General features: G+C 43.1%; 1 protein-coding gene across 1 annotated transcript; it reads right to left on the bottom strand.

The window, feature by feature from the left end:
* Nucleotides 1-14,574: 14,574 nt before the first annotated feature.
* On the bottom strand, nt 14,575-21,376 carry LOC137340203 (2-aminoethanethiol dioxygenase-like). Its single transcript, XM_068002607.1, has one exon. It carries the CDS (start codon nt 21,123-21,125, stop codon nt 20,343-20,345), a length of 783 nt encoding a protein of 260 aa, XP_067858708.1. The 5' UTR covers nt 21,126-21,376; the 3' UTR covers nt 14,575-20,342.
* Between the last annotated feature and the right edge of the window lie 2,375 nt (nt 21,377-23,751).

The following is a 23,751-nucleotide window of genomic DNA, read 5'->3' as shown; positions in this document are numbered from 1 at the left end:
TTACACCCTTTTTGAACAAGGGTGTAACATTTGCAATTTTCCAGTTCTCTGGCACCACCCCCCGAATCTACGGATGTTTGGAAGATTATGGCCAATACCTCTGCAATTTCCACCCTTACTTCCCTCAGCAACCTAGGATGCATCCCATCCAGACCTGGTGACTTATCTACTTTAAGTACTAGCCTTTCTAGTACCTCATTTATCAATTTTTAGCCCATCTAGTATCTCAACTATATCTTCCTTTACTGAGACTCTGGCAGCATCTTCTTCCTTGGTAAAGACAGATGCAAAGTACTCATTTAGTACCTCAGCCATCCCCACTGCCTCCATGAGTAGATCTCCTTTATGGTCCCTAACTTGCTACTACAAGGAGTTGTTGAGGCGAATAGCATAGATGCATTTGAGGGGAAGCTCCATAAGTACACGAGGGAGAAAAGGATAGAAGGATATGCTGATAGGGTTAGATGAAGTAAGGTGGGAGGGGGCTCGTGTGGAGCATAAACACCAGCACAGACCAGTTGGGTCGAATGGCCTGTTTCTGTGCTGTAAATTCAATGTAATTCTATTTAAACTGAGTCTTACTGTGTAATGTAGGGTGGGAGATGACTGAGCAGGCGACGCTATCTCCAACCCTTAGGCAGAAACCTATTGTTACCTCCTGTGTTTCTAACATCTTTACTCTTTATATATACTAAGAGATCTTTATATTTATTATAAAAGCTTGTTTGAGTTGCTGACTGGCGGACGACCTTGTCGGGGAGGGGCAGACATTGGCTTTGAAGTATGTGAATGACGAGGTGATGGGTAATGGAGGTGAGTGATATTGGACTGGAATGCATGGACAGTATCAGTCCTCTTATTGTGATGGTAGATAGGGACAGCTCAATAACTGCGCTTGTACACGGCGTGTAGTGAAGTGTGTAATTCTGTCCTTAATGAAGAGTCTAACAATAAGGACTGTACCGTAACCCCACTTCAGCTGCTATCATGAAATCACCTATTAAACTTGCGACAAATCCCAGCCTTCAATATGTCAGATTTCACCAGTCAGTCACCAAGGTGGGATGAAATTGTACCCCTGAACTAAAAGTTAAACATCCTGTAAAATTGTATTGAAAGAAATGTTGCTAATCACCTTAGATCCACAGGGCAGATATTAAGTGAGATAATATAATAAACAGAGCACATCCTTTCACAGCGGATTTATTACAGTCTTTTAGTGTTTTACCGTAATAGAGTTGCCTCAGATAAACTTCCTACTCTGTAGCTGTGGAAGGACATGAATTAATTTCATTAAACTATTAGCTACAAATTTTTTAAAAATCACAAGATTCTTAGTTTATCTTCTAGCATCTTATAAACAAAATAGAAGATGACAGACAGCGATGCGATTTCACATTCCAGATTTTGGTTTTGCATTAGGTGATGAAAATTCATTTGTTTTTCGGGCTGAAAATAAGATACAACAAATGATATTTCTGGTAAACAAAAAGAAACAAAGAAAAATGCCGGGCAATATAAGGTTGCTGTTTTTGAACAACCTGACTCTGTATTTAATATCAGATCAAATACGTACCCAGATAAGGTAAGGATCACTTTTGAAACAAGATTCCTTCCAAAATGTTAGAAGCAAAATAGGTTTGAGAGGCGTTTATTATACATTGCAATTCCTTCATTTTCAAATAGTAACTGATAATCCTAGCAGGCGCCAGATTTTCAGAAGAGTTAAAGAATGTCCAGAATAAATCACAACCATCAGACTAAAACTACATTTTTATATCATTAATAATCGTTTTTCAATGAGATAATTGAAATCACTACACACTTGTAACTTCTGAGTTAAGCACGGCCAGGTGTGAATATCTTAGCAGTGTAGCATATAGTATATGCATTTATCTGAATTTCATTTTCATTTTCAACTTCTTTTAAATCTTTACTTTGGCAGCGGATTGACTGCAATAACCGTACTGTGCTACAGTGTGAAGTTGCCGTCCTATCCGTCACAGACGGTACTGCATGTTTCAATAGCATTGCAGCCTCAAGGAGCCAATAACTGATGTGATGCTGGGTGGGTTCAATGGAAGCGAAATTCAGGTGGCGAATAAAAGGTATGTACCAATAAAAAGCGAGCAAAAACAGCTTGCCACCTACCTTTGAGCAAGTACTATGCACCGATGAAATCAATGAGGAAAATCTATCAGCAAAAAAAACCCCTAGAAACTACCAATAAAATCACTCCAAATATTTTGTGAAACTGGTTCGAGATGGCATCTTGAATTTTGCCGCAGCTGAAAATTTACAGGTAAAACGTAACATTTCTAACATGAACGCATAAAAATTAAGCAATTCACATAAATGCTTATTTGTATTCATCGAATTGCCTGACTGGTGTTGCAAATTCTAGAACGGCCTATTCCTGTGTCCATGAGCCTGAGACCCAATTAGGAGTACTTTGGTTCAGCTTGGGGACATGTGACCAGTGGTGTTTCCCCAGGGATCGGACCGAGGCCCGCTATACTTCACTTTTATTAATGATCTGGACAGCGGTGATGGGAGTATGGTAAGTTTTTTTTATTCGTTCATGGGATGTGGGCGTCGCTGGCAAGGCCAGCATTTTTGCCCATCCATAATTGCCCTTGAGAAGGTGGTGGTGAGCCGCCTTCTTGAACCGCTGCAGTCCGCGTGGTGAAAGTTCTCCCACAGTGCTGTTAGGTAGGGAGTTCCAGGATTTTGACCCAGCGACGACGAAGGAACGGCGATATATTTCCAAGTCGGAATGGTGTGTAACTTGGAGAGGAAACTGCAGGTAGTGTTGTTCCCATGTGCCTGCTGCTCTTGCCCTTCTAGGTGGTAGAGGTCGTGGGTTTGGGAGATGCTATCGAAGAAGCCTTGGCGAGTTGCTGCAGTGCATCCTGTGGATGGTACACACTGCCGCCACAGTGCGCCGATGGTGAAGGGAGTGAATGTTTAGGGTGGTGGATGGGGTACCAATCAAGCGGGCTGCTTTGTCCTGGATGGTGTCGAGCTTCTTGAGTGTTGTTGGAGCTGCATTCATCCAGGCAAGTGGAAAGTATTCCATCACACTCCTGACTTGTGACTTGTAGATGGTGGAAAGGCTTTGGGGAGTCAGGAGGTGAGTCACTCGCCACAGAATACCCAGCCTCTGACCTGCTCTTGTAGCCACAGTGTTTATGTGGCTGGTCCAGTTTAGTTTCTGGTCAATGGTGACCCCCAGGATGTTGATGGTGGGGGTTCGGTGATGGTAATACCGTTGAATGTCAAGGGGAGGTGGTTAGACTCTCTCTTGTTGGAGATGGTCATTGCCTGGCACTTGTCTGGCACGAATGTTACTTGCCGCTTATCAGCCCAAGCTTGGATGTTGTCCAGGTCTTGCTGCATGCGGGCACGGATTGCTTCATTATCTGAGGGGTTGCGAATGGAACTGAACACTGTGCAATCATCAGCGAACATCTCCATTTCTGACCCTATGATTGAGGGAAGGTCATTGATGAAGCAGCTGAAGATGGTTGGGCCTAGGACACTGCCCTGAGGAACTCCTGCAGGAACGTCCTGGGGCTGAGATGATTGGCCTCCAACAACCACTACCATCTTCCTTTGTGCTGGGTATGACTCCAGCCACTGGAGGGTTTTCCTCCTGATTCCCATTGACTTCAATTTTACTAGGGCTCCTTGGAGCCACACTCGGTCAAATGCTGCCTTGATGTCAAGGGCAGTCACTCTCACCTCACCTCTGGAATTATACTCTTTTGTCCATGTTTGGACCAAGGCTGTAATGAGGTCTGGAGCTGAGTGGTCCTGGTGGAACCCAAACTGAGCATCGGTGAGCAGGTTATTGGTGAGTAAGTGCCGCTTGATAGCACTGGTGACGACACCTTCCATCACTTTGCTGATGATTGAGAGTAGACTGATGGGGCGGTAATTGGCCGGATTGGATCTGTCCTGCTTTTTGTGGACAGGACATACCTGGGCAATTTTACACATTGTCGGGTAGATGCCAGTGTTGTAGCTGCACTGGAACAGTTTGGCTAGAGGCACGGCTAGTTCTGGAGCACAAGTCTTCAGCGCTACAGCTGGGATGTTGTCGGGGCCCATAGCCTTTGCTGTATCCAGTGCACTCAGCCATTTCTTGATATCATGTGGAGTGAATCGAACTGGCTGAAGACTGGCTTCTGTGATGGTGGGGATATCGGGAGGAGGCCGAGATGGATCATCCACTCGGCACTTCTGGCTGAAGATGGTTGCAAACGCTTCAGACTTGTCTTTTGCACTCACGTGCTGGACTCCGCCATCATTGAGGATGGGGATGTTTGCAGAGCCTCCTCCTCCCGTTAGTTGTTTAATTGTTCACCACCATTCACGACTGGATGTGGCAGAACTGCAGAGCTTTGATCTGATCCGTTGGTTGTGGAATCGCTTAGCTCTGTCTATAGCATGTTGCTTCCGCTGTTTAGCATGCATGTAGTCCTGAGTTGTAGCTTCACCAGGTTGGCACCTCATTTTTAGGTACACCTGGTGCTGCTCCTGGCATGCTCTTCTACATTCCTCATTGAACCATGGTTGATCCCTGGCTTGTTGGTGATGGTAGAGTGAGGAATATGCCGGGCCATGAGGTTACAGATTGTGCTGGAATACAATTCTGCTGCTGCTGATGGCCCACAGTGCCTCATGGATGCCCAGTTTTGAGCTGCTAGATCTGTTCTGAATCTATCCCATTCAGCACTTTGGATGGTGTCCTCAGTGCAAACACGGGACTTCGTCTCCACGAGGACTGTGCGGTGGTCACTCCTACCAATACTGTCATGGACAGATGCATCTGCGACAGGTTGGTGAGGACAAAGTCAAGTAGGTTTTTCCCTCATGTTGGTTCGCTCACCTCCTGCCGCTATCCCAGCCTGGCAGCTATGTCCTTCAGGACTTGGCCAGTTCGGTCAGTAGTGGTGCTACTGAGCCATTCTTGATGATGGACATTGAAGTCCCCCACCCAGTGTATATTTTGTGCCCTTGCTACCCTCAGTGCTTCCTCCAAGTGGTACTCAAAATGGAGGAGGACTGTTTCATCAGTTGAGGGAGGATGGTAGGTGGTAATCAGCAGGAGGTTTCCTTGCCCATATTTGACCTGATGCCATGAGATTTCATAGGGTCCGGAGTCAATGTTGAGGACTCCCAGGGCCACTCCCTCCTGACTGTATATCACTGTACCGCCACCTCTGGTGGGTCTGTCCTGCCGGTGGGACAAGACATACCCAGGTTTGGTGATGGAAGAGTCTGGGACATTGGCTGAAAGGTATGATTCTGTGAGTATGGCTATGTCAGGCTGTTGCTTGACTAGTCTGTGAGACAGCTCTCCCAATTTTGGCACAAGTCCACAGATGTTAGTGAGGAGGACTTTGCAGGGTCGACTGGGCTTGGTTTGCCTTTGTCATGTCCGGTGCCTAGTGGTCCGAAGTAAGTTTGGAGATTACACCAAAATCTGTGCAAGGGTTAAGATCGGCAAGTGCAATCAAATCCAAAAGATTTAGCTGTGCTAGGGCAGTGGGCCACATATTGGCAAATGGTGTTTAATTTAGATAAATGTAGTGTTACACATGTTGGTAGGGCCAACACAGAATACACGTATCATTTGCTGGGAGCAATATTGAAAGAGGTTGAGCGACAAAATGACCTTGCTGTTATTGTGCACAGATCACCAAAGGTTCATGGCCAATATAGAGAAACTGTAGCTAAAGCTAACAAGGTATTGGGTTGTAATAATAGAACCACAGTGTATAAATCTAAGGACACCATTTTGACACTATACAGGTTGCTGGTCAGACTGTATCTGGGGTACTGTGCCCAGTCTTGGTCACATGGTGGGTGATAGAGTGGCTTTGGAAAAGGTGCAGAGGAGAGCTACAAGAATGATTCCTAGTTAATGAATCTCAGCTACTCAGATAGGCACAAGGACCTTGGTCTATTTAACTTCGAGCAGCTTAGACTTAGAGGTGACCTGATAGAGGTCTATAAAATAATTAAAGGGCTGGATAGTGTCCCTATTGATAGATTATTCCAGTTTAACAGGTTGGGAAGGACCAGGGGACACGAGTTTAAACTATGGAAGAGTAGGAATCGACTGGATGTTTGGCAGTTCTTCATTTCCCAGCGAATTGTGAGCCTCTGGTGTGGTGGATGCTGACTCTCGGCATGTCTTCAAGAGGGAATTGGACTGGTTGCTGACTGGGGCAGAGATTGCATCATATAGAAGGTAAATTTCTTTATAGATAACACTTGGTCCACGTGATCTCCTGGACTGGGAACGATTGCCTGAGGGGGTCGGAGAGGAATTTTCCAGAGTATTTTTTCCCTTATTGGCCCTGTTTTTTTCTGTTTTCTGGCCTCTCCCATGAGATTACATGGCTGCGGGTTGGGTGGGGGGGGGGGGGGGGGGTGGGGGAGGTGGAGGGGGGTGAGGTGGGGGGTGAGGTTGGGGGAGGGAAGAAGTGTTAGCCGTGATGGTCTGGCCATCATGGTGTGGGGCAGGCTTGATGGACTAGCTGGTCTTTTCCTGCCTGTCAACTTCGTATGTTTGTACTTGGCCAGTTGGGTTTTCCTGTAATTGCTCTGCTTCCTCCTGTTAGGTTGGTGTCCATGTCAATCATGGCACATCCCTCATTATTATGACTCCATTGGTGGGCACGACACAACGTGCTATTTGTAGGCCCCATCTTTTTGCAGTTCAATGGAAAACCCCAGTGAGGTAGCCATGTTCTTCTACAAGAACCTGAAAACAGTATAAACCATGAAATTTTGGACTTTTTCTGACAGTTTTGTAAATTGTGATATACCAGGGGCTGTATGTTTTTGCAATTTATATTTATCAAAGCAGCCATATGTTCATTTATTCTTCCTCAGCCAATCAATCTCCTCAAAGATAAAGCATGAGCTCTTCAACTTTTTCCTGAGATAATTTTACTGCAAAAACTGTTAAGCTTACTATTTTTAAGAGTTGTTCACAGCATGTTATATGTACCACAAATGTTTAAGTGGAATCTTTATATTTTATAGATTTTTTTATGGAACAATTTGGTTCTCACTGGGCTTTTCCACTGGAATCTTCTGAAACATTTAAACAATGAACTTTTGAGTCCTTTACCAGGCAATTGTTATTTGTCTACGGAAGGCTGCCGGCTGGTGCGGTGGACGCCGATTCATAGAATCATAGAATGGTCACGGCACAGAAGGAGGCTATTTGGCCCATCAAGCCCATACCAGCTCTTTGTATGAGCAATCCAATTAGTCCCATTTTCCCGCTCTTTCACCCTAGCCTTGAACATTTTTTCTCGAAGTATTTATCCAATTCCTTTTTGAAAGCCACGATTGAATCCTCTTCCACCACCTTTCAGGCAGCGCATTCCAGATCATAACCACTCGCTGTGCAAAAAGGTTTTTCCTCATGTCGCCTTTGGTTCTTTTGCCAATCACCTTAAATCTATGCCCTCTGGTTCTCAACCCTTCCGCCAATGGGAACAGTTTCTCTTTATTTACTTTATCTAAACCAGGAATGATTTTAAACACTTCTATCAAATCTCCTCTCAACCTTCTCTGCTCTAAGGAGAACAACCCCAGCTTCTCCAGTCTATCCACATAAGTGAAGTCCCTCATCCCTGGAACCATTCTAGTAAATCTTTTCTGCACCCTCTCTAATACCTTCACATTCTTCCAAAAGTGCAGTGTCCAGAATTGGACACAATACTCCAGCTGTGGCCAAACCGATGTTTTATAAAGGTTCAATATAACTTCTTTGCTTTTGTTCTCTATGCCTCTACTTATAAAGCCCAGGATCCCGTATGCTTTTTTAACCACTTTCTCAACATGTCTTGCCACCTTCAAAGATTTGTGTGCATATTCGTTGAATTCCTTCAGTCGAGAGCTGGACCTGTTTCTGGCTGGGGTGGAGATAACCTCTTATAAAAGGTAGATAATTAATGCATAGAATTATCAGGGCCAGAGTGATCTCCTGGACTAGTTTTGATCGCCAACGGATCAGAGGGAAATTTCCCAGATTTTTTTTGCCTGTAAATTGGCCTGGGTTTTATTATCTGGTTTTTCGCCTCTCCCAGGAGATCACATGGTGTAGGGGTGGGGAGCGTACATATTGTGACACACAAGGTATCACGATTATGTGGGACAGGCTGGATGGACCAGAGGGTCTTTTCCTGTCAGTCATTGTTCGTATGAAATTTGTTGTCTTAATGACCGTATGGCAAAGGTTTTTTGTGCTCACCAGCCCATTTATTTTAATGAATGGAAAATCACGGGCTGGTGAAAGGAGAAGCAGAAAACCCCAGCCAGAAAACTCACTCATTTTCTGCTTCTGTGCCCTTTCGTGAAGCATTTCAAGAAATTTTACACCACCAGCTTGAGACTTTCCTTCCATTTATTTTATTTATAGACTCGCGCGCACAAACACACACACGAATCTCCTGAAGCGATTTTCAGGGTAAGTCAAACGATGTACGATTTTATAAGAAACAAAAACAGAAAATGCTGGAAACACTCAACAGGTCAGGCAGCATCTGTGGAGAAAGAAACAGAGTTTATGTTTTAGGCCGATGACCTTTCGTCAGAACGTTTTGCTTCTACTGTTTTATAAGGACATCATACCATGTAAAATTGTAAAATAGAATAAAGGCGTGCAGCCCTTTTAGGCTCGCAAATGTAATTACTGTAAACTCTTGAAATGAATGCTGGGGTTATTGGTACGTCAGGCTGCAGTTCAGAAACTTGTTTGACCAATTAAGAAATTGACAGATGTTGGAGAGACATCAATTTAAAATTGTTTTGCATTTGTAAGAAATAGAACAGGGTGACGAGGGTAAATGATCCTAACTGCGTAAAAATCCTTGTTTAAAAAGTTAAACTTTCCTACACTTACACCTGACTTGGAGCTGTGAAATATTTTACAGTTTGTTTTAATACACTTTTCCGTAGTCTGCTGCAGCTGTTGAGAAAGCAGAAGTCAGGGCTGGCAGGATCAGAGAAGAAAACACCTTCCAATGAGATGCGGTAGAAAGAAACGTGCCTAGATTAGAATAAATTTGACTATGATGAAGTGCGCCTGAGAAGTGTTACATGAAAGTTTTACAATTTGTGTGTGACAATATGTGCTAAATGCAAGACAAATATGATATATCTGGGCTAGTCTGTGTAATTTTGCTGCAGAGAGTAGTGCGTAATATTCCTTCACAAATGCTTTAACAGACTTGCTGAACTCAACCATTTATTCCTGTGTCTTCACACTACATTGAATCTACTAATTTCAGCACCTGGATTGCCATTGTTAAGCAGAAACTGATTATTTTATCCACAGAGATCGAAAGCCACACACTTGACCTCTGTCAATCTTGTCAAATATATTAGGACTAGCCACATATGGCTAATTGGGAAACCAGATATGGCTAATTGCATTTCTAATTAGTAAATAAAAAATGAGTAATAAACATCGTCGTTGGGCGTGTGATTTCAATGCTCGTATTCGCATGTCGTATGTATGTGAACTTTAATCACTTTGTGTGTTTGTTGGTAAAATAGTAAGATGAAAAGCAGAGTGTGCAAGTGTTTTTTTGATTGTTGTGAGTGCCTGTTTCACGTCTCGAGGTGCTTTATGGCCAATTAAGTACTTTTGAAATGTAATCACTGTTGTAATGTAGGAAAGTGGCAGCCAATTTGTGCACAGCAAGGTCCCACAAACAGCAGTGAGATAAATGACCAGATAATCTGTTTTAGTGATGTTGGTTGAGGTATAAATATTGGCCAGGGCACTGGGGAGAACCCCTCAGCCCTTCTTCGGATAGTGCCATGGCATCTTTTACACATACTTGAAAGGGCAGATGGGGTCTCAGTTTAAAGTTTCTTCGGAAAGAGGGCACCTCCGACAGTGCAGCACTCCATCAGTACTCCACTGAAGTGTCAGTGTAGATTATGTGCTCAAGTCTTTGGATTGGGATTTGAACCCACAACCTTCTGACTGAGAAAAAGACACAAAAAACCTCCCAGAAATACTGGAGAACCAAGGGTCTGGCAAGCTTAAGGAACGGAAAGAAATTAGTATTAGTAAAAAAATGGTACTAGAGAAATTAATTGGATTGAAGGTCGATAAATCCCAAGGACTTGATGATCTACATCCCAGGGTTTTGAAAGAGGTGGCTCTAGAGAGGGTGGATGCATTGGTTGTCATCTTCCAAAATTCTATAGATTCTGGAATGGTTCCTGCAGATTGGAGGGTAGCAAATGTAACCCCACTATTTAAGAAAGGAGGGAGAGAGAAAACCAGGAACTACAGACCTGTTAGCCTGACATCAGTAGTAGGGAAAATGCTAGAATCTATTATAAAGGATGTGAAAACAGGACATTTAGAAAATAATAGGATTTGGCAGAGTCAACATGGATTTACGAAAGGGAAATCATGTTTGACAAACCTATTGGAGTTCTTTGAGGATGTAACTAGTAGGATAGATAAGGGGGAACCAGAGGATGTGGTGTAGTTGGATTTACAGAAGGCTTTCGATAAGGTCCCACACAGGAAGTCGGTGAACAAAGTTAGAGCACATGGAATTGGGCGTATTATACTGGCATGGATTGAGAATTGGTTAACAGACAGAAAACAGAGAGTAGGAATAAACGGGTCTTTTTCAGGTTGGCAGACTGTGACTAATGGGGTACCGCAGGGATCGGTGCTTGGGCCCCAGCTATTCACAATCTATATCAATGATTTGGATGAGGGGACCAAATGTAATATTTCCAAGTTTGCTGATGACACAAAACTAGGTGGGAATGTGAGTTGTGAGGAGGATGCAAAGAGGCTTCAAGGGGATATGCGAGTGGGCAAGAACATGGCAGATGGAATATAATGTGGAAAAATGTGAAGATATCCACTTTGGTAGGAAAAACAGAAATGCAGAGTATTTTTTAAAATGGTGAGAGATTGGGAAATGTTGATGTTCAAAGGGACCTGGGTGTCCTTGTACATGAGTCACTGAAAGCTAACATGCAGTTGCAGCAAGCAATTAGGAGGGCAAATAAGGATTTGAGTATAGGAGTAAAGATGTCTTACTGCAATTATATAGGGCCTTGGTGAGACCGCACTAGGAGTATTGTGTACAATTTTGGTCTCCTTACCTAAGAAAGGATATACTTGCCATAGAGGGAGTGCAACGAAAGTTCGCCAGACGGATTCCTCGGATGGCAGGATTGGCATATGAGGAGAGATTGAGTACACTAGGCCTGTATTCTCTAGAGTTTAGAAGAATGAGAGGTGATCTCATTGAAACATACAAAATTCTTACAGGGCTCGACAGGGTAGATGCAGGGAGGATGTTTCCCCTGGCTGCAGAATCTAGAACCAGGGGTAGGCCATTTAGGACTGAGATGAGGAGAAATTTCTTCACTCAGAGGGTGATGAATCTTTGGAATTCTCTACCCTCGAGGGCTGTGGCGGCTCAGTCATTGAGTACATTCAAAACAGAGATCGATAGATTTCTAGAATATTAAAGGCATCAAGGGACATGGGGATAGTGCAGAAAAATGGCTTTGAGGTAGAAGATCAGCCACGATCTTGTCGAATGGTGGAGGAGGCTCGAGGGGCCGGATGGCCTACTCCTGCTCCTATTTCTTATGTACTCGCTGCGTAAAAAAGTTTTTCCTCATGTTGCCTTTGGTTCTTTTGCCAATCACCTTAAATCTGTGTCCTCTGGTTCTCGACCCTTCCACCAATGTGAACAGTTTCTCTTTATTTACTCTATCTAAACTTATTCCCACCCATGACTTTCATGATTTACCGTTCTTTCAAGAGAACAATGGGAATTAACCATGTAATACTAAATAGGTAATGCACCATTTCCTATGCAGTGTGCACTACAAAATAGGCATTTTGCTGTTATGCACCCCTTTTAAATGGATACGTCACCTTATTTACAAGTCAGTCTGAAGGATGAGTGCAGAAATAGAATGATAGAATGTTATGTAACAGAAACAGGTCATTTGGCCCATCAAGTCTGCACCAGTGTTTTCCTCCATATGAGCCATCTAGTCTCATTCCAGCCTTCTTGTTCCCCATACCTTTTAATGTTCCTATTTTTCAAGCAACTACTGTACTTAATTGCCTTTTAAAAGAATTTATGGACTCTGCTTCAAACAAAGATTTGTGGCAGAGAATTCCACATTCTAACCCTCAGAATTTTTATTTTCTAACCTGCCCTTTAATTTGTTTTGTTAATATCTTCAATGTCCCCTCTCATTACCATCTCAATCATCAGAATTCATGCCCTGCAATTCCACAAATCACTAGATTGCTAGGGGTAGATGGGGAAATTGCACCAAAAACGGGCTCGAAATTGTGCTGTTACAGTTCAAGTTTCCAATAAAATGAATTTGCATAATCACAAACGCAAAATCTTCCATCAACCAGCGCATTCGGGCAGCGTAATAGAACATAATCATTTATTTTTCCATTAAAAAGTATTCATTGATGTAATTAAGAGTGGTAATCTGGTGCAGCTTTATTAATACAGCTGAAAATGGGTTTATCACAAAAATAAGGATTTTTAGTAAGTGTCCACTTGTAACCTGAAAATGACTAAAAATAATCTATACTGAATCATTTACTAGTTTCATTGGTGTACACCAGTCAGTTTCTTAGTGAATTAAATATTTTTTTTAAATGAGAAAACTTAAAATGTGCCTACTTGTGCCTGTGCGCCAAAAAAACTGAACACAATTTGAAGAGGAGGGAAGTAAGCCCATATATCTTGTGTGACAAACTCTCCATGGTCTAGATGCATTATTTCAACTAAAGAAATTAAAGTTTTGCCACATTTAGAGCACTGTGATAGTCACTCAGTGTACTCTAGTCTCACAAAGAGCAATCCACTTCCTCTTCTAAATGAAAGTTTGGGAAAGGTTAGTACACTGAACTTCTGACCTGGACTTCCCAGTCTCTTGACCAAGGATGAGAAAAGGCCAATGTCTCCTACTGCATAAAGTTACATCTACAAAACCTCATCTTCTTTTGAGAGGCACAAGTTCTAAAAGGTCCATTATATATTTATATGAGTGGCTCAGTGGTAGTGCACTCACTTCTGAGTCAGAAGGTCGTGGATTCAAGCCCCACTCGAGAGACTTGAGCATATAATCCAGGCTGACACTTCACTGCAGTGCTGAAGAAGTGTTGCACTGTTGGAGGTGCCGTCTTTCAGATGAGACGATAAACTGAGTGCCCGTCTGCCCTCTCCGGTGGGCAAAAAAATCCCATGGTATTATTTGAAGGAAAGCAATGCAGTTCTCCTGATGTTCTGACCAATATTTATTCCTCACCCAATATCGCTAAAATAGATGTAATGTATCTCATTGCTGTTTGTGGGACCTTGCAAAGTATCTGCTGTGTTTCCCCACATTACAACAGTGACTATATTTCAAAAAGTATTTAATTGGTTGTAAAGTCCCTTGGGACGTCCGGGGGTCGTGAAAAGCGCTATATAAACGCAAGTCCTTTATATTCTTCCCCATTCTCTCGATTGTCCAAGGTTACTCCACAACTAAGACTAACTGTCTGGGTAAGTTTACGGATTTAGTTGTGAATTGTCTATACTTCTAATGTGGTTGTTTTGTTAAAAAGCATATTTCAAAATTTATCCCAACACCTTCCTAAGGCTTTTACAAGTCAATGGGCAATTTTGTATCGATCAAAAAGGGACCGAATGGTAGGATTCAAATTGTGAGGATCTGTATAAACCTCCAAGAGTTTTAACAAGCAGAACATTCTGCTTCAATTAAACCTGCAGCTTGTTATATGACCTGGCAACAACAGATGGCTCTCAATATATCTAAATGATGAAATCAGAATAAGCTTTTAAACTAGTTCTTATGTCGAGGGGAAAAAGCTGTTTGTAACTTTGAATTCCCTTATGTTGCTAGAACCTCGCAATTCTCTTGCACATGAAAATATCTAAGGCCACACTAAGACGCCAACGTTTAGGAACAGGATCCATGTGAACCAATTATCATTAGACTATTATATTTCAGCATTAACTGCTCTGGGAGGCTTGAGTGACCTGTTAGTGGAGGTAAAGTAACTGCTTAGTTCATTGGTAATTATGGTATGCACACAAATCAAAACTTTTGCATGGATGAAGAATTCAAAGCAACACATAGTTTAGGTCTACAAGTCATCTTTTCACAAATATGTTTACTAAACTTTTATTATTCCCAGGCCACTTTCTCTTCCCCCTCCCCACCCCACCCCAAAAAATGCCATTCTCCTCCAAGGAGGCTCTTTATATAGTAAGAGCAAAACATTAAGATGTTTTAGCTCTAGCCATTTTGTTCAAGGACATGGTTGAGTTAATTAGCTCAATTAGTAACACTCTGGAGAAGGTCATTATATATAAATGGGTGACTATATTAGGCACATGTAAACAAACAATGATGCTGGAGGAGGGAGAATACTGAAGTCACTTCAACATGACTATATTTAAAATGGTACAACAACATGCAATGTGAATTAAAAGCAGTAAAATTGCATTGTGGTTTCTATTCGTTTATTTAACATAAAACTTGGATACATACTTGAATATATACAGTACAATTCTGTTTCACATTTGACAATATTGATATCCTGTATATTGACCTTACTGCACATGGTTACAGAACTGTACAGGTTCTGAACTACAGTAAAATGAGACCACTTTCTTAGTCACCCAGGCAAAGATATGGGCCCAGAATACTGACTGGTGGCTATTCCTTAAGTTAACAATCAGGTATTGTTTGAAATATGCTAAATCAAGACTTCAATTTACCACATGGCCAAATGAAAACCAAATAAACCACACTAAGCAAAAGGCTGTGCATCTGACCAAACTAAAATTTCTTTTCATTCCATTGCTGGCCAATTGATTTCAGTTCAAATTTTCCAATAGCAAACACACTGGTGAATTCAGCATGCATTAAAACTGAGCAAAAATTGTTCACCTGCAAAACCTTTGATAATGAGGGGTATAGCATTCTAAAGTTAACGTTTCAATAAAATCTATCATTGTAAAAAGATCAGAACCAGCTACGTCCATTTTAGTAGTAGTATACACTATAACAACGGTTTATACCATGCACGATATATTTTCACTAGCTGAAGCTGTCAGCAGTTCATACATTTTGGAAAACAACTCATATTTCTTTAGTGCTCGTTACCTAGAAAGAGATGCTTTACAGGGATAGTGGAAAGAGTAGATGCTGAGCAGGGCCAAAGAAAAAATAGGGTCAGCAGCAGGCTAAAGCATGATCAAAGAGGAGGTCCTAAAGAGATTTTTGACAACAGGGAGAGAGGTGGCAAGACAGAGATGCGGAGGGGGGGGGGGGGGGGTTTCAGAAGATCGTTTTCCCCAGTTTCCCCCTTACAAACTCCTTTCCTCCACTAGAGTTTAGGCTCCATGTCAGTTCCCAAAGTGGAACATTCCAGAATAATAAAAATATCTCTTCAGCTATCATGAAGAACTGAGGAAGCAAGAACTTGCACTTATATAGTATATCGCTAACACAGCAAAACACCCCAAAGCACATAAATTGGAAGGGGAAGGACACGCACCGAGTAAGAGCTAGAGGAGGTGACTGAAGGGCTAACAGGTTAACTGGTCATTCATCGCGTTTGTGGGATCTTTCTGTCCACGTTATAATCACTGCACTTTAAACTAATTATTTTTCTGTATAGCATTTGAGGGTTGTGATAAGATGTTATGTAAATGCATTTAAAAGAAGGACTTGCATTTATATAGCGCTTTTCATGAACAACCTCAGGACGTCCTGAAGCTCTTTAGTCAATGAAGTACTTTTGAAGTGTAGTCACTGTCATAATGTAGGAAAGATGGGGAGGGGTATAGGAGATGGAAGGATTTAGGAAGATAATTCCAGAATTCAGGGCTGTGACATCTAACGGCTTTGTCACTCATGGTGGGCTGAAGAGGTCATACTGTAGACCAAAGTCAGACGACCACATGATACAAACGGAAACACTGGGCTGGATCAGTTTGCAAAGATAGTGTGGTTGAAGCATGAAGGAATTTGTATTCGAGGACAACATTTTTGAAACCAGTATACTGGGGAACGATGAGGCTGCCAAGAACTGGGGTAGTAAGAATGACTTCATACAAGATAGGGTGCCGGAGATCTATAAGAATTTGTGGCAGGGGGCGCTTGAGACTTTGTAGAAGAAACAGTTACACAAATTGAGCCTGGAGATATGGATGAGTGATTGGGATGTGGTCAGGACAGAGGCAGCAACCTTAGAGGTGAAAATGGTTGCCTTTGCTGTTGGATAGGATCAAACAGAACACCAAGGGTGCGTATTGCCAGGTACAGTCGGAGAAGAGAAGGGGATGGAATCGGGTTTGCAGTATTTCTGGCACAAGCTGGAATAGGATTGCTTCAGTTTTACCACTATTCAGCAGAAGAAAAATCTGGTTCACCCACGACTTGATATTCATCAGGTAGCTGGAGCGCACGGCAATAGTCACGGACGGTGGTGTTGGAGCTCAGCATACATATGGGAGTTGAACGCAAGCTATGGATGATAGAGATGAGGAATAGGAAAGGACCAACTGTGAAACCTTGAGATATACAAGGAGGTGATTGTACACATACAGGAAAAAATATTGCAGTTCTGCTGACTTAGATGGGGCAGGTAGGAATAGAATTATGGGAAGTCAAGTGCAGCAGGCAAATCTGAGTGACTATCTTTTGTTGGGATACAAGCAGTGTAAATGTAAGGCTCCCTGTACTTCCTATGCTGCTTCCATAAAAATATTGAAAGAACTTGCATTTACATGATACCTTTCATGTCCTCAAGACATCCCACAATGCTCCAGTTAATTATTTCTCAATTGCATTCCCTGTTATATAGGCAAATCTGACAGCTAATTTGCACAGTGAGGTCGCAATAACTAGATGAATGACTAATTAATTGGATGATTGAGGGATAAGTGTTGTCCAGGAGAACTTTCCTGCTCCTCTTCAAATTGTGCCATGGGATCTTTTAAATCCACTTGAGGACAGACGGGGCCTCGGTTTAATGTCTAATCCCGAAAGATGGCACCTCCGACACTGCAGCACTCCCTCACTACGGCACTGAAGTGTCAGCCCGAATTATGTACTCAAACCCACAACCTTTCTGACTCAGACAAAAAAAAACTACCACTGAGACAAGTTGACATTCACAGGCCAGGGTGTGCTATGGGCTCCCAGCATGTGCCCTGAGTGGAGAAGTGGAAAACTTACTGTTAATAATCATATAACCTCACTTCAAGATAATTGAAAAACCCGTTATTACAACTTGACCAAATTTAGCTTGGCAGTACCTAGAAATTTTGCATAATTCCTAAATGTCAAAATATACCTCTAAATTACATACCAACTCCCAAGTGTTTGTTTTCTGATCTGCTGTCCACTATACAGGTTTTAACGTAGTCAAATAAAAAAAGAGCGAAAGGTCTTTCATCTGTGCAAAAATGGTGATGGCTACAGTGAAGAGCAAAGTTTTCGGCTAGGACTCATCCAAGTATTTACTGATAAAAGTTTACTGAAGCAGTAACGTCTATTTCCTAAATTTGACCTATACTTTACATTCATCACTTTAAAGTCTAATGAGGCAGCCGACTAGCCAATAATGTGAATCGCTTGCTCTTTGTACAGTACATTTTGCCTGTAAAATGGCTTTACGTAAACATTCGCTGCTGGTTTAGCCAACACTGCTTTTCTGCACAGCGTTTTGATCAAAACCTCCGGTGTTCAGGTGGCTTTCTGCCAATAGCACTTCAGTTACTGCCCAGCAACAGCCAATATTGCTATTGATCCCCTCAGTATAAGAATGAATCTTTGGGAATCTGTAAGGGATTATGAAGTGGGTGACTACATTAGATTTAGCTTATGCTTTGCATGCTTAAACTTCCAGTATTAATATTTTGAAAAATACAGCATCAGTAAAATCATATTTGATACATTTTATTGCTCATAAGAATATTTTCTTAAACTGAATATACTTTTGAAATGGTACAACTGAAGGATAATACATGTGTTAAATATGAATTTTATTCCACCAATGCAGACTGCTAATTCAGTCAGCCTTCCAAGTGGATCAGAAATCATATTCCACATACAACATTTTATTTACACAATAGTGAATGAAATTAAATGGCTAAACATAATTTTTTCAGATGAAGCAACAAAGGTCAGTGCAGACTGGGTACCCAATACACTGGAATATGAGGTTTATGGAACCATAGCATGCAAAACTACATGGACATCTTGTACATAATGCCACATTTACAGCAAAACCGAACCATTTAGGTGTGACATTTCACGACCTATTATTTAAATAAGTCCCACATCCACCTTTCTTTAGCTTCACAGATTCTGCATTCACAAACTCCGCAATAAAAATGTTCCCATCCCTCCAAGGATGGGGCACTATTTTGATTTAAAATACTCTAATAGCGCAGAGCGTGGTTTGCTTTTTCAGTAAATCAAAAGGGAAAGTTTTATTTTTAATGGGGGGGGGGAAAGACGGGGACGAGCATGGAGAAATCATAATAGAGCTGCAAAGTGGTACAATACCACGGAAGTCGAACCTCACCCGTCTCCTGCGCGTGGGGTCTTAGAAGAAACATTCTCTGACGCAACTGGCTATGACAGATGTTCAAAGAAGCATGGCTGAGGATTTCTAAGCCGGCTTTTGGGAGGTGGGTGGGAGATGTGTGGAGTATTTCATTGGTTCCATATTTGAAGCTTTTTGTTTGAGAATTAAGGCCACCCTAAGCCTAAAGACCTCGGCCTTTGCTTTTTAGGGTGCTTCTGGTTATAAAGTTAGTATTTGGATTTTTTTTCCCTCTTATGGCTACATTTAATTTTTACAATAGGTTCAGGGACAGTCACTACAAGTAGAATGTCTAAGTGCTGCATTGTGGATCTACAAGAAAACCCAACTCCCAGTTTTTTTTTGATGTAAAGCAAGATCTTGTACTCTTATGTACACGATCATTTCTTCTAAAGCAGAACTTCATAGTGCAGTTACAATTGTCACTATATCGAATATACCAAATACTTCTCACCAACCTGCTCAAAAATCAAGCCAACATTTGAATTTGTTAATACTAAGGAAGAAGTGTTCTACATAGCCAAACGGAAGCAGCTCTTACAAATGTTCCTTACCCGAAGCAACACTTTAGAACATCACAGCAGTTTCATGGGAGCGTTGGTGGGAATCCCCTCACCCACAACTTATATTTCTAGATCCTGCCTGAATACTTGGGATTTTATCGACTAGATTGCTTGTTAACATTGCCGGGGCCAGCATTTTGGAATCCAGAGTGCAAACAGACTCTCCAATAATGAGTCAGGCGTAGCATCACTGTAAATATATAATACAAACACAGGCCTTGATGCTGGAAAACACTAAGGGCATTGAACTCCCAATGATTCCTTTTCTTAAAAGACTTGAGCCAAATTTGTAGCATGCAGCACGTTTAATGAAAACAAAGAAAAAGATGGGCTAGTGCGTGGGTGGATTCTGGAGGCAATAGTTATAACTGAAGTGACAAAAAGTTTGCCGATCTGTACCTTCTGGTGGCTGTCGAATTTTCAGGTTGGTGACTACTTGAAATACAGCTAAACAGAGATCTGCACGAAAAAACATTTGGTCACACACATTCATACAAAAAAAAAGAAATAACCGACTGTTAACAGTATATGTTGCCAGTAGTGCTTTGTTCTTACTGGGAAAACAAATAACGCTTGTTCTCACAAACTATGTATTTGTAAAAGAAAACTAAAAAAAAAACACAAACATCTGAATAAATTAACCATGGCTTGAGGGGGAGGAGAGGCTTTATACAATTTGTATTTCAGCTAAACAATTAATCATGTTTGATAAGTGATAGATAGTGCCAAAATCCCGAACATAAAGCCACTGGGACGTTTGCCAATAAGTGCTAGACCAGATTTAAAACCAAGAGTCTTAAGAGAAAGTTGCTGGACAGATCCGCTATATAACATCGTGCGTAACTCCCAAGATAAAGCGTGTACCCGAATCCACACTTCTCCCACTTTAACCAGAAAGGTCCAGGCTCAAAGTTTTTGCTTCAGTAGAGTTTCGGGGTATTTTTGTTTTGCACAAAGATACTAAACAGGACCGAATCTGCAAAAAAAAATCATCCCACCACCACGCAAGGAGGCGGAGAGACCGTTAAGGGGTTACTGACAAAAAGTTAGTACGTTACTATTCCCTCTCTCTCTCGCCAGCTTCTCCATCAGGACACCTTGGGACCGGGATAAGGCTCTCCGCCGCACCAGAAGTCGGCGGGTTGCGGCACCTCCAGCAGCCACACCTCCTGCTGCCGCTGCGGCGGCCCCGGGCTGGCTTTGTCCGCGCTCTCCGATACTTGCAGCACCTTGTAGTAGTGACAGTCCCTGCCCTGGTCCGGGTCGTAAGGCGGCGCCAGAATGTCCAGGAAAGCGGCGGGCCCGTCCGACGCGTGGATCTGGTGCATGTTGCCCTGCAGCGGGGTCAGCAGGCAAGGGCCGTTCGCCTCGCTCAGCACGTCGCTCGACCTCACCAGCGACCTCCGCAGCGACGCCCGCTGGCACTGCAGCAGGGGCGGGTTGAACTGCACGCTGGCGGCCCCGGCTGCCAGCTCGGCCTCCTCCTCCGCCTCCTCCTCCTCCTCCTTGTCGAAGCACTTGATGGCGACGTTGCCGTACAGCACCTTGAGCAGGCCGTGCATCCCCGGGTGGTCGTGCAGCGGGATGCAGGCGCCGCTCTGCAGCAGGAAGATCCCCATGGAGAAGCATTCGGTCTCGCAGATGTGCATGTAGGTGACCGGGGGGCCCTGGTGAGGCCCGAGCGGAGGCGGCCCGTCGCTTCTCCGGGTCCCGAGGTTCAGGTCATCGGCCCGGATCTTCTCCAGCAGGTTGCGCAGTTTGCTCAGGTCGTCGTGGAAGGCCCCGGAGTCCGCCACAGGCATCGCCTTGAAGGTGGCGCGGGCTTGACGGGCAATCATCTGGATCAGGGAGGACATGTTGTCCCACGGCATCGCCCGAAGTCCCCAGACCACCACAACTCCCCCGTCGTCGTCGTCCTCCTCCTCCTACTGAAAGGCCGGCCTCCCGCTCCGCTATTCAATCCCGCCGCTGGCTGAAGATGAGGTGGAGGGGCCACGCCGCACCGGCCCGGCCTTGAGACCCCGGCTACTGTCGGCTCTGCCTCTTCCCTCGCACAGCCGCTGCCGCACGTCCGCACAGTACTGCGCGTACCCGCGTCCACTCGTCGCACGTCCGGCCCATGCGCGCGAGCGCGCCCATTCGTGCCCGCGCCCATTCGCCGCACGTCCGCAGAACCACCCCCCCCGCGCGCGCGGTGCGTCGCGTCCCGACGGCCGCGCGCGCACCCCGCCCCCTCTCCCCTCCTCAGGGACTTGTAGTTTTCGCGCCCTTTCCCTATCTCCTTATCACTGGTGGCAAAGCGGGTCTCATAACCTCCGCGCGGGGCGGGCGGGCGGGCTTGTTTAGTTGTTCTGTTTAACCGGTGGAAATGGTCTCTATTCCTCTCCTGGGGAGGGACTACAGCTCCCAGCATGAAGGTGGTGGTGGGGGGGAGGCGATCAGTCAGAGAGATACTGGCCAGTCTCCTTTTGAGGGTTGGGTCTAAACCCAGCCAGTGTGCAGCACTCTTTCTAGTGACTGAAGTGTATGGAAAGCATGCGACTGTAATAACTGCATTACGTTTTGTATGTATATATTAATTCGGTCTGAAAACTTTTACACTTTTATAGAATCATACAGCACTGAAGGAGGCCATTTGGCCCATCGTGCCTGTACCCGCTCTTTGAAAGAGCTATCTAATTAGTCCCATTCCTCCGCCCTTTCCCCATAGCCCTGCAAATTTTTCCACTTCATGTATTTATCCAATTCCTTTTTGAAAGTTACTATTGAATCTGCTTCCACCACTCTTTCAGGCTGTGCATTCCAGATCTTAACAAATTGCTGTATAAATTTTTTTCCCTCATGTTGCCTCTGGTTCTTTTGCCACTTACCTTAAATCCGTGTCCTCTGGTTCCTGACCCATCTGCCACTGGAAACAGTTTCTCCTTACCCTTCATGATTTTGAACACCTCTATCAAATCTCCCCTTAACCTTTTCTGCTCTAAGGAGAACAACCCGCATCCCTGGTACCATTCTGGTAAATCTCCTCTGTACCCTCTCCAAGGCCTTAACATCCTTCCTAAAGTGTGGTGCCCAGAATTGGACACAATACTTCAGCTGGGGCCTAACCAGTGATTTATGAAGGTTTAGCATAATTTCCTTGCTTTTGTTATAAAGCCAAGGATCCCGTATGCCTTTTTAACAGCCTTCTCAACTTGTCCTGCCACCTTCAAAGACTTGTGTATGTACACCCCCAGGTCTCTTTAAAATTGTACCATTTAGTTTATATTGCCTATGCTCATTCTTCCTACCAAAATGAATCACTTCACAATTTTCTGCGTCAAATTTCATCTGCCATGTGTCTGCCCATTTCACCAGTCTGTCTATGTCCTCCTGAAGTCTAATACTATCCTTCTCACTGTTTGCTACATTTCAGGGTTTCATGTCATCTGCAAACTTTCAAATTATGCCCTGTACACACAAGTCCAGGTCATTGATATATATCAAAGAGAGCAGTGGTCCTAATACTGACCCCTGGGGGACACCACTGTATACTTCCCTCCAGTCTGAAAAACAACCGTTCACCACTACTCTCTGCTTTCTGTCCCTTAGCCAATTTTGTATCTACTATATTGTGCATCAGTTTTCAGATTGAATTTGTTACAGAATCGGATTAAACACTTGCATCTTTCTGTTTTGTATCACAGCTGAGAAAAATACATGCTCTTAATTTTTTTAAAACTGGTGGTGGGCTAAGGGGTAATTAGCAGTAACAAATAAAGGATAATGGAATTTATCCCACCAGTGAGCAGGACTCAAAGTGAAGCTGCATGTCAAATAAGTTTAACACATTTTAAAAATGTAATTGCATTACTGTATCAATTATGTTTAGATCCATTTGTATATGAATTGTAAAGATGGGGTGGCTATTTTAATACCTCCCATGGCTTTATGACCTGTGGTAAGTGTAGCATGCGTGAGAGGAAAATGGTGACTTTGGTCCTCTGGTTCCCAAAGCTCTCCGCCACTGGGGATTTTCTCGTGTCATTTCTGGATCTGTTGTAGACTAATTGATAGAGATTGATTGCTATGATTAGTCAACAACTCCATTATCGTTATATCATGGGATTACCAGGATGGTAGAAGGCGAACTAGATGAACCTTTGTCTTTTTTTGTCTAGCAATTCCTATGTTCCTAAAATGGCTTTGGGCTATCTACAGACGGTTTTGTTCATCCTCTTGAAAATCTCATTGGGAATCACTAAAGTTAGAAAAAGGCAAGGCAATTGTGTGTCATACTAATCTGAAATGGAGCTTGATCTAGTTCATTGACCTTTTAGCACTCTATGTATTATAAGAATTGTAAATAAATGTAGTTAATGCTAGCATACAGCTTTGGCAGTAACAGGAACAGCCATCATGTTTCAGTTCCTTTTCATGCTAATGATTTTAAAAACGGTCAACAAAGCCTAACCCAATAATTGAAGCTTCAGCCAGATATTCCAAATTGGGCCTCAT

The sequence above is a fragment of the Heptranchias perlo genome, chromosome 21 (assembly GCF_035084215.1).
Source record: "Heptranchias perlo isolate sHepPer1 chromosome 21, sHepPer1.hap1, whole genome shotgun sequence".
In the NCBI taxonomy this organism is placed as follows: domain Eukaryota; kingdom Metazoa; phylum Chordata; class Chondrichthyes; order Hexanchiformes; family Hexanchidae; genus Heptranchias; species Heptranchias perlo.
The sequence above is the reverse complement of the archived record's forward strand: the minus strand, read 5'-3'. Positions and strand labels throughout refer to the sequence as shown.

What these genes read in the sequence shown, in the direction of transcription:
- LOC137340203 (XM_068002607.1), bottom strand. Translation starts at nt 21,125, where the DNA reads ATGCCGTGGGACAACATGTCCTCCCTGATCCAGATGATTGCCCGTCAA.